Source organism: Phascolarctos cinereus, unplaced genomic scaffold (genome assembly GCF_003287225.1).
Source record: "Phascolarctos cinereus isolate Bilbo 61053 unplaced genomic scaffold, phaCin_HiC Scaffold_9;HRSCAF=440, whole genome shotgun sequence".
NCBI classification, from domain to species: domain Eukaryota; kingdom Metazoa; phylum Chordata; class Mammalia; order Diprotodontia; family Phascolarctidae; genus Phascolarctos; species Phascolarctos cinereus.
Genome location: NW_027556402.1, coordinates 188,046,465 through 188,059,983, shown reverse-complemented (window position 1 = coordinate 188,059,983; position 13,519 = coordinate 188,046,465). Strand labels below are relative to the sequence as shown.

General features: G+C 44.3%; 1 protein-coding gene across 2 annotated transcripts in view; it reads right to left on the bottom strand.

Moving 5' to 3' along the window:
• The window catches only part of NSG1 (neuronal vesicle trafficking associated 1), a 46,954-nt gene extending 34,897 nt beyond the window's left edge, over positions 1–12,057 (bottom strand). The window contains exons 1-3 of one of the 2 annotated variants that reach the window (XM_020992091.2): positions 11,576–12,057; positions 10,630–10,780; positions 3,019–3,135 (exon numbers count right to left, since the gene is read on the bottom strand). In XM_020992091.2, coding sequence (XP_020847750.1) covers positions 3,019–3,135; positions 10,630–10,758 — 246 coding nt within the window. In that variant the 5' untranslated portion in view covers positions 10,759–10,780; positions 11,576–12,057. The remainder of the gene's footprint in view (positions 1–3,018; positions 3,136–10,629; positions 10,781–11,575) is intronic. The other variant, XM_078148605.1, reaches the window with a different exon arrangement.
• Between the last annotated feature and the right edge of the window lie 1,462 nt (positions 12,058–13,519).

Below are 13,519 nucleotides of genomic sequence, written 5' to 3'. Positions count from 1 at the left end.
CTCAATAACCTCTTTCAAATATGACAGGTTTCTCATCTTGTAAGGCAAAAGCCCTGTGCTTGAGTCCCATTTACTAGCTGCATGATCTGAGCCCCTGGAACATTATTTACTTACACCATTTTCCAGGAATGTTTGCTAGGATCCAATCAGATAACATATGTAAAGCCCACTTTATAACCACAGCTTACTGTACAACCATAAATGCAGGCCACTCAATAAATACATGTAGATGAATGGCTATTGGGCTTCTGAAGGCAGAAAAGGTTGCAAACATGAAATCAGGAAAAAAAGAAGAAAGATGGAAGAAGGAAGAAGGAGGAAGGAGGAGGAGGAAAGGAAGAAAAAGAAGATGAAGAGGAAGAGGAAGAAGAGGAGAAGGAGAATGAAGAAGAGCAAAAGAGGAGGAAGAGGAGGATGAGGAAGAGCAAGAGGAGGAGGAAGAAGAAGAAGATGAAGGAAGAGAAGGGGGAGGGAAAGATGGGTTATATGGGCCTCACTTTTTTTGTAATTCTTTTTTATTTCTTTATTTTATTACTTTATTTTGATTTATCAATAATCACTTCCATATGCTTTTGAGTTTAAAATTTTTCTCCCCTTCCTCCCCCCCACCCTCCCCAATCTGATAGAGGTTTTACATTTACATTCCTATTAAACATTTTCACATTAGTGAAGTTGTAAGTAAAAATTAAAACCAATAGGAGGAACCATCAGAAAGAGGAAACAAAACTCAACAGAAGAGAAAAAAAATAGCAATTCAACTTCCATAGCTCTTTCTTTGGATGTGGATATGGGCCTCACCTTTTAAATACTCTTTTCCAACAAGTCCCAACAAACAACATGGTCTGAAAAGACAAATCATTAGGGGTAAGAGGACAGCAAAGAAAGCTCAGTCTCTGCGGCCCACTTTTTCCATTGCCTCTCAGGTAGTACGACCCAAGAGTTATCTGAAGTGACCTTCTCATCACTTCAGGCCATGAAGGTCCCTCAGACTGATGGAGGTGATAATTCCTCTCTATCCTTTGCTAGTCTGACCAAACCTTCTGTTTAGTTCTGGGTACCCCACACAAGCCTCTTTTTTCACACACTTGTCATGTAATGTTAGCCATGATAGCTATCTGTATTGGGGTCTTATCTCCCTACTAATCTGCAAATTCCTTGAGGGAAAAGACCTTTTATCTCCCCTGGTGCCTAGAACAGTGCTCTGAATATGCTAAATCCATTTTTGTTGTAAATAACACTAAAGGTAACATTCAGGAACAAAGTACTCCTGCAACACTGATGGGAATCTGGGTAGACATCAAAAGGTATGTATGTAGTTTCTGTCTTCCACTGAGATTCCCTGAGCTGTACTATTCAGGCTTTTACATGGCATCTTTCTTGTTAGAAAAGCAAATCGTTGCACATCCAAGGAAAAATGAATTTACGACTAAGAAACAGACCAAAGCCTTTGCCTAATGAGGTATGTTCCAAATTACTTCTCTTCCCTACTCAGGCATTTGATTCCCATTTTCCCTGTTACTCATGATTTACAAGGAAAAATGTGTAATGCAGAACATTATTTTGCCATTTAGGTGGTAGGGCCCTTTAAGCCATGGAAAGCAAAAGCTGGTGCTTAATCTTGCCCCAGACCTCTTTCCTCCTAAATCTAAACAATAGTGAAATGTACTCTTGCATAGCTCAGCATAGCCCGTACCTCCAACACAAATGGATAAGAAAACTTGCAATATAATTGCTTTAGGTAATTATGTTTATACCAGAGACCAGGACACCTGGTCTGGTTTGTGTGATCTCTGACCCGTAATAATGGGGTGCTCGGGTGCTTGTACTTGTGCCCCAATTTCTCCCTAGTCTCAGAAACACTGTCTCTAACAACCATTCTCCAGCCCAAGGACACTGTGCCTAGCAGTTATTCATGCATGGGCCTCAGCATGACCCTTATCTCTCTCCCTGGTACAGCTACACAGAGATGAGCTGCTCAGGCCCCAGCCCTCAGATCATGTCTCTGGAAGCCTCCCAATTCCTCAGTAAGTTCCTGTGTTGTGAGAAAGCTTTCCCTTGTTGGAGAGCATTCTCTCATCAAGACAGAGGGAGAGGGGTGTCCTTGACCAGCCCAAGGACTCTTCCTCCTGCCAGACTCCAAAGATCCATCCTCCTCCCTGTCCCATATACTCCCTGTACTTTCCCATCCATAGCCCCCAAAGACACCTGCATCTTTGGATTACCTCATCAGTGTTCCTGGCATTTCTTTCCCATGCTCTTTTCCATATAAACCCTAGCTCGACCCCTGATCGGGGCTGCTTGATTTGGATGTGCATACCCCTTGCAGCCGCGCGCTAATAAAGTCCACATCTTAAATTACATCTGGGTCTCACTCGCTGATTTCTCGGTACAACAAATGGACCTCTCAATTTCAAGGTACTGACCAATTAACTCTATCAATGTTGCTGCTTCCTGCCCACAGTTCTTTTACTGAAATTAACTCAAATTTTGTTTTAATTCCATTTTCTGCATGGGAAGATACTACCATGACTCATTAATGAATACATTAATAAAATGTCCTTCACTTCCTCCATGCCTATCCAACTACTATCTACTCTACATGAGTTTTCTCTCCTCTGAATTCTTATACAACTAATCTGTATAATTCCTCTGCCAATTAGCTGCACGATGCCATCAGACACCTCTTCTAGAGCTGCTGGAAAGTGATGTCTAAATTTTTTAAATTATGATTCCATTGCCAAAGGACACTGGAGACTTGCATGGTAGGTTTAAGTCACCTGTAGCATGTTTCCAAAGAGTGGTACAACATATGTCATCCATTGGAGGCCTGTATGATAAGACGAGAAGGCGGCTAATCATGCATCACTTTTTTGTGTCTCCTCAACTAGACTATAAACCCCTGGAGGGCAAGGAATGGATTTGATTCTTCTTTGTATTCCCTTGGGCACCTACAAAGTGCCTTCCCAGAGCAGATGCTCAATAAATCACTGAGGACTTAATCAGACGATTGACACCTACCTTAAATCTCTCAGAAACTCCTTCTGTGATGCTGATTGTGAATTCAGCTATTTTGGGAGTACGGAATTTCCCTTTCTTTCGATCAGGTTCATACTCCGTTTTAGTTTTGACCACCACCTTAGGAAAAAAGACAAGAGACAAGCAAGATTTTAATAACAAGATAAAAATAGACCAATAGGTATGATGACTCTGGTACACATAGTCATAATTGTAACCACGAAATGAGGTGCTCAGAATTTAATTTTCTTTAGAGCATTGGGAGAATAAGAATGCCAACATCCTTCTCCCCCCCCCCCAGGCTAACTTCTTATCAAGTGGAATTGGCACAGCAGATAGAGTACTGGACATGGAGTTGGGAAGACTTGAGTTCAAGTCCATCCTTAGACACTGTCAAGTCATTTAACCTCTGTCTACCTCAGTTTCTTTATCTGTAAAATGAAGATAATAATAACACCTACCTCCCAGGGTTGCTGTGAGGATCAAATGAAATGCTATTTGTAAAGTGCTATATAAATGCTAGCTATTACTAAAGCCCTGGTATCTTAGATCCATAGACTTCTAGAGCTGGGAAATACCTTAAAATCATCTAGTCTCTCTACCTCTTCCACCCTTCTGTTCATGTTATACATGTAACACATCAGGAAACTGAGGCTCAGAGATGGCAAGTGACCCAGGTCACATAGCTAGTCTATGGCAAAGTCAAAGTTAGAAAGCCCAGGTCTGATTCCCAACCCCCTTCCCCTGAAATCATACTTACTGAACTAATTAATAGTAAAATTGTGCAAATCAAAATTATATTTTTAACACAACTATCATTGTTTTCCCCAAAATACCCTTGAAATGCTGGTGCCTGAGAGCTGCAGCAATGCTGACCTGCTGTATTCTAGCTTTTCTTACAAAGTTCTGTCTGCATTAAAAAGAGAGAAAGAGAGAGAGAGAGAGAGAGTCATTTGAGTATATAGTCAATTACCCTTGAACTAATGAGGACTTTCAGAGCAAACCACAAGGGCTCACAAGAATTAGCAAAGCACAATATGTCTATATATGCTCATACCAGGGGACTGCCTTCCCCTGCTTTTTTCCCATCCACCAATACAAACATTCACTTTAACTCTAGTGTTGCCCATTCAGCAGAGGCTCCAGGTGATGGAAGCATGCTATTCCCACAGCTGATAGCAGGACAGTCCAAGGACAAAGAGTGAGTCTCTTGGCAGAGACGTCCCTGGGGTACCAGAAAATCAGGTGATCCTCCTGGGCTCTGCCCTTTGCCAGTATACTCCACCATTCCCACCCCCATCAGGTGACTCAAGGAGCTAGGTCTGAAAAAAGCAGAGAAGGAAGGAAAATGAGAAAGCTCCCTAGCTGGCAGAAAAGAAAAAAAAATCAAAAGCTTGACACTCAAATACATACAATTAGCCCATAAACTGTCTCCCAGCTCCAAGGCCAATCTGGTAGGATGCTAAAGTTTCACTGCCTAATCATTGAGCCACTCTCCTATGACTTATTTTTCCTTCTATAAATTTTCCCTGGATGTTCATTTTAACTTGACCTCTCCTAGATGAAAATAGCTGGGCCCCAATCCTCAAGGACTAGCCAAGGTCCCCAGGCCACCCGCAGGAATACCCAGCCTCTTTGGTGTCTCCATGGTACCCCAATGTCACAATCTTAATGTAGAAAAAGCTACACTGCCCAAGGCCAGGAAAAACGTAATTATTGCTTCTAGGCAAAGCAGCGGTGGGAGTGGAAAGGAAGAAGCAGACAGAGGAGACACTCCATCTAGGGACATAATGGGGACACTTGGCCACCAACTGGATTGCGGAGAGGAGGAGGGGAAGGTAAATGGAAGATGGCACCATTAGGAGCTGGGATGGGGAGAGAAATGATCAGCATCACTTCCTGGGAATCCCAATGTTTTTCCTGTTGGCACAACCTAATCTTGATCTAAATAGCTTTGGGGTTGAAATAAATCAACAGGACTGAAACCTCAAGATATTTTAAGGAAAAAAGTCTTCAGAGAGGCTCGTCTTGGAGATGAGGAAGATGCTGAGATGAATCCCCTGTTAAAAACTGGCCTGCCTCAGGTCGGATCATTCCTCCTTTGGTTCTGAGCATCATAGCCGAGAAATGAAGAGGAATGAAGGCAATCTCAGTTCAGCCCCGAAGGCAAGGGGAGCTGCTCATTGTTAAGTCTGGCACCTGGTCACCAGATGGCAGGCTCCTGAGCCCCTAGAAAGGAGAACAGCTGATCTGAAGGAAGCCTCTGCTATTCTCTGAAAACCTAAGAAAGTCCCAGAGGGGTCCTGTTTCTCTCACTGCACAGTGCAGCAAAAGCATCCCAATTTTGGAATCAGAAGTCTTGGGTTCAAATCCTACCTCTGACACTTACAACTTGTCTGACCTTGGGCAAATTACCTAACCTCTCCAGACCTCAGTTTCTTCATCTGTAAAATTCAGAGGTTGGACTAGATGATCCCTAAATTCTTTTCAGATCTAAATCTATGATTCTTTGATCATAAGTCTTTACAGGGCACATGTTCTATCTGAGATCCCAGGCATCTTAGATAGAACATGTCAAAGAAATCATAGTGAAAAATACTTAATGATTGCTTACATAGCCAACAATCCATCTTTATTTTCAAGATAATTCAACATACTAGTTAGTAAGCACCTACTATGGGCAAGTCCCTGTAATGGGCACTAAGTAATATAAAAATAGATGCATAGAGCCCAAACTCTCAGAGCGATGCATAGTGCTGGCTCTGGAGACGAAAGATCTAGGTTCAAATCCTGACTCTACCATTTGCTGCCTATGCAATGTTAGGGAAATCCCTTAATATCTCTGGACTTCAGGTTCCTCATCTCTAAAGTTGAAGAGTTAAAATTACTAGATAATCTCAAGTCTCTGTTTTGTTTCCTCTTTCTTATGGTTCCTCCTATTGGTTCTAATTCTTCTTTACAACATGGCTAATGTGAAAATATATTTAATAGGAATATATATGTATAGCCTACATCAGATTGTGCGCCATCTTGGGGAGGGAAGGAGAGAAAAATCTAAAACTCAAAAGCTTATGGAAGTGATTGTTGATAAATCAAAATAAATTAATAAAAAAATTTTAAAATTAAAATTTAAAACAATATATATGATGCTGTAATCTAACAAAAGTGTAGGGGCGGGGGGGGGGAGAACACATACACCAGAAGTGTCAAACATGGAATCCACAGGCTCTGAAGCCTTCCCCACTCCTGAGTGCAACCTGAACCAGATTAAAATGTAACTGGCAGTAGATAGAGCACCAGGCCCTGGAGTCAGGAGGACCCGAGTTCAAATCTGGTCTCAGGCCAGACACTTGGTACTTAATTAGCTGTGTGACCCTGGGCAAGTCACTTAACCCCAATTGCCTCATTTTAAAAAAAAAAAAAAAGGAATTCTAAAATGTAATTGGAAAATATTTAACAAAATAAATGAAGACAAGCTAATGTCAAAACATGTTTTTCTAAGTCCCTATGCTCCCAAAGGGATCCTTATGTCCAGTTTAGTGGCTACATTTTCTATCTGAGTTTGATACCACTGATATTACCAGGGAAAGTGAGTTAAGAGTACCAGAGAGGGCAGAGCAAAGCACTGTGGGAAATTTGAAGAAGTAGCCAAATACTCTAACTGCTGACAGTTTTCTCCCAAAGGGATTCAAAATACTGAAGGGTCAGTCTTGGGAAGAAAAATATCAAAGCTGTTCTAGAGTTCATCAGATTTTAAGAAAGTATGTTATGTTTTCTCAAGGGATAGGCCCAGTATTACTATTATGAGTGGAATGTAATCTGTGACCAAGACAAGAATTCACACATACTTCTCTTGCCCTCCACATCTCTCTCATTAAATATACATTACTGATGGGTAAATTCCTGAATCAGATGGTGTAGAAGAATGCAGAGATCCCTGGCCTCAGAGACAAGAGCCTGGGTGCCAGTCAAGGCTCCCCCACTTATTAGCTACAATTGGATAAAACACATCATCTCTTCGGGCCTCTGTATCACTTTCTTCATCAGTAAAATGAGGGAATTGGGCACACGACCTTCAAGATCCTTCCAATTCCAAAATTCCTTAACTTTTTTTTTTAATGTTACCTACTTGGGGTTAGGCGTCCATAGAATTTCAGAATGGGAAAAGAGGTTACAGATCACGTAAGCCAACCTAGAAAATGAGCGTAATAAAGACCCGCCTACCACAAAGGTTTGCTGTGACCAAAGTGCCATATAAACTATAAACTGTTACATTAAAAATGGGCTGAAGTCATCCTTTGCCTAATACAACCCAAACCCATGTCATTTTACAAAAGCATCTTTAATCCATGACAGGCACTCCCTACCTAATGTCAATAATCGGTTCCATTAGAGCCCAGCGTTAGGTGCCACGAACAAGGGTGATCAGCTCCAAAGGAACAAGATTATAAATGGATGAGGGAATGGCAGGAAGCCAGGGCTTCAAGACGTTAGTGTTAGGTTTGTTCAACGAATTAATAATTTTTTGGGGGAACAGACTTAGGTTGGGGTAGTAGCCCCCTACTGAATGAAAACCCAACGTAATATCTGGAGACCTTGCTTTAGCATCACGTGGGTGGTCCCACCTGACCCACGAGCCACAGTATAAGAACCACTATTTCAGTGAATCTACTTCTGTAACATTGCTTCATGTCATTTCAGCTTTTCTTCGAAGCACTTCTCCAGGTCAGGGGCCACATTCCTGTATTTTTATTATTATTCATTCTACACTATAAGTTCCACCCAGCCACGGGCCGTATCTCCTTCATCACAATGTACAGATCAAACAGCCTCCTCCATAGCACCTGAATTTGCTGAATTGGCTGGGTCTGTGTATAAGGGGTAAAAGACATAATAATGACTGTACATTCATACAGTGCTTTAAGATTGGCAAAGCATTTTGAATAAATTATCTCACTGAGTTTTAGAGAGGTTAAGTGTTTTGCTCAGGTTCATAATACTAATAGGAATCTGATGGAGGACTGGAAGTCAGTTCTTTCAGGCTCCAAGCTGAGGACTGTATCGTCCACTTTATTTCCAATTAGATTGTGAGCTCCCCCGGTAGAATGTAAGTTCCTTGAAGGCAGGGGTTGGTTTTTTGCATTTCTTTACATCCCCAGCTCTTAGCATGGTGCCTGGCACCCAGTAGGTGCTTAATAAATGCTTGCAGACCAACTAACTGACTGACACTATACCACAATGCCTCTTGTTGTAAAAGCACTTTGGGAGAAAAATTATAAAACATTTACGTAAAGATATACTATTATTGACATAGAATTTGCTCAAACTTATTTAGGTAATTCAAACAAAGAAATAAGCTAAAAAAGAAAAAGAAGGTTCTAATTTTGTTCTAAATCATCTACAAGGGAAGGGGTGTTTGTATGTACTTGGTACAGTCGTTCATTCTGTATAAAAACCAGAATCAATGTAAGAACAATAAGAATCCACTGAGTAGGCTGAGGTCCCTTGGCCCTGGACCCTGTGCCAGCAGAGAATAGCCATATCCTAGCACTTATCTCTGAGTCTTACTCTCTTCAGCTGTAAAACGGGGATTCGGTTCAATTCAATTCAACAAGTATTTATGAAATCTTTACTAGGCACCAGGCATTGTGCCAGATGCTGGGGATACAAATACAAAAACAGTCCCTGCCCTCAAGGAGCTTCCATTCTACTAGGGTAAAACAACATGTACTAGGAGAAGTCAATACAAAATATAGAGTCAATAAAAATAATTCTTTTGGAGGGGAGGCTCAAGATAGGCCTCATTTAAGAGGCAGCACCTGAGCTGAGCCTTGAATGGAACTATGGATTCCAATAGGAGGAGGTGAAAGAAATAAGATCATTCCAATCTTGCAACACAGAGAGGGGTCATAAAATGTCACATATGGGAAATGACAGTTGGCTGAGATGACTGGAACAGAAATTGTATGGGGAAGAGTACTGGGAAATCAGTCTGCAAAGATGGGCCGAAGTCTAAGTGTCAGAGGCCTTAAATGCCAAACACAAGAGAGTTTAGTTTATCCTGGAGACGATAGGGAACCACTGAAGGTTCCGGAAGAGGGGAGCAATGTGGTCGGTCCAACTGATGTTTTAGGAAGATTGTTGAGGTAGGTACTGGAAGGACAGCTCAGGAAAGAGGAAAGCCATGAATCTGGGGAGACCCAACTAGGACACTATAGACAGTGTCTAGATGTGGAATGATAAAGACCTTTCTTTGTGTAGTGGCTGCTGTGTGAGTAGAGAAAAAGGGATGGCTGGATGTGAGAGATGTTGTGGAAACAAAATCAACAAGGCTTTACAACTAATTGGATACAATGAGGGGAGGTTGAGAATCCGAGTGACTGGAAAGATGGTGGTGCCTTCAAAAGGAATAAGAAATTAGGAAGAAGGGTAACTTTGGGGAGGTGGGAGGATAATGTTTGGTTTGGACGTACTGACTTGGATATCCAGGTACAACTCATGGGATCACAGATTTGGATCTTGGAGAGACTTTAGAGAACCCTGTCAGACCAAGCCTCTCATTTTATCAGTAAGGAATCACTTTTCAGGTTGTGGGCAGGGAGAGCTTCTTATGTCCAGAAAGATTAAGGGATTTGCCCAAGGTCAGGAAGGTGATGAGTAGGAGAGTCAGAATTAAAACTCAAGTCCCCTGACTCAAAACCCAGCACTCTTCCTCCCAGCAGCTGGTGTTGAATGAAGGCTTGGATCTCAAAAAAGATGAGAGCTCAATAATAATCATACCTGACAAGGTTGTAAAGAAAGCACTTTCTAAATAATAAAGTGCTATATAAATGCTAGCTTTTTGCGTCATTATTATAAGAGTAAGCAGCTCTGGAACCCTTGAAACCTTGCCTGTTGTCAGAAGCACAACACAAAGGGGAACTCTCCCATATAATCCTGGAATGGGGACCCAGCTACAGGGTCAGACTAAATTCCTTTGGGCCATTACTCTGGCCTCACAGACAAAAATAACTGTAAAATTTCCTTGCTAGAAATAGCTAACGGTTCTGCTACATCTTAAGGTAGGAAAGTCTATGAACAAGGCAGTACAAGAATCATTATCCCCAGCTTAACATCAAAGAAAACTCAAGATCATATGTGACTTGCTCACAGTCACATATCTAATAAGTGTGGGGTCAGGGAATCTAACCCAGGCCTCCTGTTTATTAATGCAACATTATTTTTGTAATACCAATTATAGCCCCTCCTATTTCTGTAAGCAATTTAAGGTTTGCAGAATAAAAGGCAGATGTAATTACCTTGTGAGGTAGATATAATACCCTGAATTTTTACATTCTAAAAATTAGCTGAATAATTATTACAGTATTAAGGAGAGAAGGTGTGGCAAGAAAGTCAAAGAATTCAATCTCTTTGGACCCCTTACAATGAATGGGGTTACCATTAGCGTCACTTTGATTTCCTTCTGAACAGGAAAGAGTTCTATTTCCATGAGGCCTCTCTGGCTGGCTTTTCTGGCTTTTCCCAGCCCACAGCTCATTCTTTTGTTACAGCTTTGTGCCTGGCCTTTGGGTGTGTGAGCCTGGGGAGGGGGTGCATTGGAGAATGTGAACGTACCTTATCTGGAGGAGGGAACTGCAGCTGATTGACATCCAAGGGTGTCATCAGAGGGATGGTGTCGAAGCCATCCTCCAACAGGGGCTGTTTTGTGCCTTTCTCAGCGAAATTATTCCCCAGTTTCACCATCCTTCTGAGAGAAAGGCAGTACCTGCGGAACCAAAGGGGACAGCGCACATCACTGCAAACCTGGGCCAGGCGCACTTCACAGAAAGACTCCCCAGGTTTCGGTGGCACTGATAACAAAAGACGTGACCTACTGATCTATATGTCCTAAAAAAGTCTGCTCTGGCACCCGGGCAGCTTCTCTGCAAGCCAGGCCACAAAGGCTGCCCTGCCAAACACTCACGGAGGTGAATGTAACCACCCTGGCAGAAAGCTGAGCTAAAGGGGGTGGGGGGGTGAGGGAGACCAGGGCAAGAAATTGTCACTGCTGGATGGCTAAGGTGAGGTTGGGGAGGGAGTGGGGCATTTTTCCCCATTTGCTTTCGCCTTACAAGGGTGAGGTCGGGTCTCGGTATCTGCGTCCTGCTCCACAAAGCCCACGAAAGGTTGGAGAGCTGCTTTTTGCCCCAAATCCCTCTCCATTCCCTTCCCCAAACCCTCTCTGCCCATTCCGTTTTCTAGATCTGTCCATTCGATCTCCCAGTCTCTGCTCCCTCTTCACGCACCCACCCTTAGGAGCTTGATCTCTGCAGTAGTCAACCCTCTAGTCCCAATGTTAGGGGGTTCAGGGCGCATAGAAAAGCTCCAGCGTCCTGTCCTTTCCCGAACCCCCACCCCTGCTGTGGCCCAAGTCACTGCTTAGGAAAGGACGCCCCCACATACCTTTTCTGCACCTCTCCCAACCTCAACCCCACCCTGTCACCCCGCCCTGTCCTCTCCTTCCCAAGAAAAGCCTTAAAAGTCCCTTCAGTGTTGGAAGGGGGGTGGAATTTGAACTTACCCCCCGAGGATCTAGCGTGGCTTCTCCAAGCTTTTGGCTCCAAGCTCACACACACGCAGCAATGGCGGAGGAGGAGCTGGGCGCTGAACTTGGGGAGGGCTGGTGGATATAGCTGGAGCAGATTCCTTTTGTTGGTGTTTTTCTCTCCTTCGTTCCCCTTCCCGTCCTCAGAGCTAATTCAGTGCCAGTGTGTATAAGGATATGTCGGCGTCGAGAGCAGCAGCAGCAGCAGCAGCAGCAGCAGCAGCACCGCTACTCCGCCTTGACGCAGCCTCAGTCCTTAGGGCGCAGAGCCGGAGGAGGCAGGAGGAGCGAGAGCAGCACAAAGGAGACCGGGAGGGGAGGGGGCGGGGTGGTGAGAAGGGAGGAGGGAGCTGCGGAGAAAGGAGGGGGGGTAGGCGCAGCCGGCTCTGCCCCCGATCTGCTACTGGTGCAGCCAAGGCAGCGAGCGCTCCCTCGGGACTTAGCGCCTCAGTGCCCGCAGTGGTACGCGGGGGCCACGAGAGGCCGGGGGAGGGGGAGACGGGCAGATGGGAGGAGGCTAGTAGCGGGGGTGGGAAGAAAAAGCGGGGGGGGGGGGCGCGTACAGCCTGCCTGGCGCCCTGCGCTCCTAGGCAGCGCTACGCTAACACTCACCATGGAAGAAAGGAGGCTGCGTTGGCAAGGACGCGCCCTGCACCCAACCGTAGCCCGTGTGGCTGAGGGTATGCGGGCGCTTTGGAAAGAAGAGGGGCGTGCAGGAGGCTTGAATCAAGTAGGCTGGAGGAGGGCTCAGTCGGGCCATGGCAGGGTCTAGCTGTTACCCCATCATCACCCGCCCCTCCCAGGCTCCTTTGCCCAATGCCAGGGAGACTACAGCAGGCGGTATAGGGGGCTTCAGGGCATTAGGGGTCGCAAACCCCTAAACCTTCCCGGGCTGCAGAACGTGCCCAGATACACAGAGCAGGTTCTCGGCCACCGGCTTCTGAGCCTTCGAAAGGGTCAAAGCACCCCGTTCGTTAGAGGCAACGATTCTAACCCAGTGCAAATAATAAATGAAGGGTGAGCTGGTGGGGCTGGGTTGAATAATAAATAAAAAGTCACCAGCTCCTACCTTATCCATGCCGCCCCCACCTCCCACCCTCATCTCCCACCCCCCTCCACACACACACACACACCCCTACCTGAGTTTTCTTAAGCTTGTGAACCAGCCAACCTCTAGCTGTATTTGCAAATGTGCGAATTGTCAAGCCTAAGGGCAGATGGGACAATAGGTGCCTGCCTCTAGTTAGGTCCAGGCATCCAGAAACGAAGCCTGTGCGACATCATACCTCCAGCCCAGCCATACCATTCCTAATCTCTCGATCCGTGCAGCTGAATCTGGTTCCCCTTCCAAAAAATAACCCACACTCTCCCCCATCCCCGAAAAAAATAACCATAGAAATAACGTGTAACACTTTCTCGACATAGGATTTAGAGCTGGAAGGGACTTTAGAGATTCAATCCCTTTATATTACAGGTGGAGAAACTGAGGCAGGCCTAGAGAGGTGAAGTGAGTTGTCTAAGGTCAGTAATTAACAGCAGAACAAATAACTGAATGCAGGTACCTGGGATTCTAAATCCCTCCATCTTTCCTCCTCTACCTCTCTCTGTAAAGCAGATCAGCCCTGTATGGTGACAAGTATGAACATACAGTTGGGAGACATGGATTCCAATCCTGACAGTCTACTTAACTCCATGTGTGACCATAATAAAATTAACTTGCATTTATATAGCTCAGCTTTATTCATTTTATACTCACAAAGACCTTGTGAGATAGATGGCATTATTGTTCCCATTTTGCTGATGAAGAAACTGAGGGTGAGAAGGGTTAAATGACTTGCCCAGAGTCACACAGCTAGTTAAGTGTTTGAGGTCAAATTTGAACAGGGGTCTTCCTGACTTCAGGTCCATCACTATCTACTG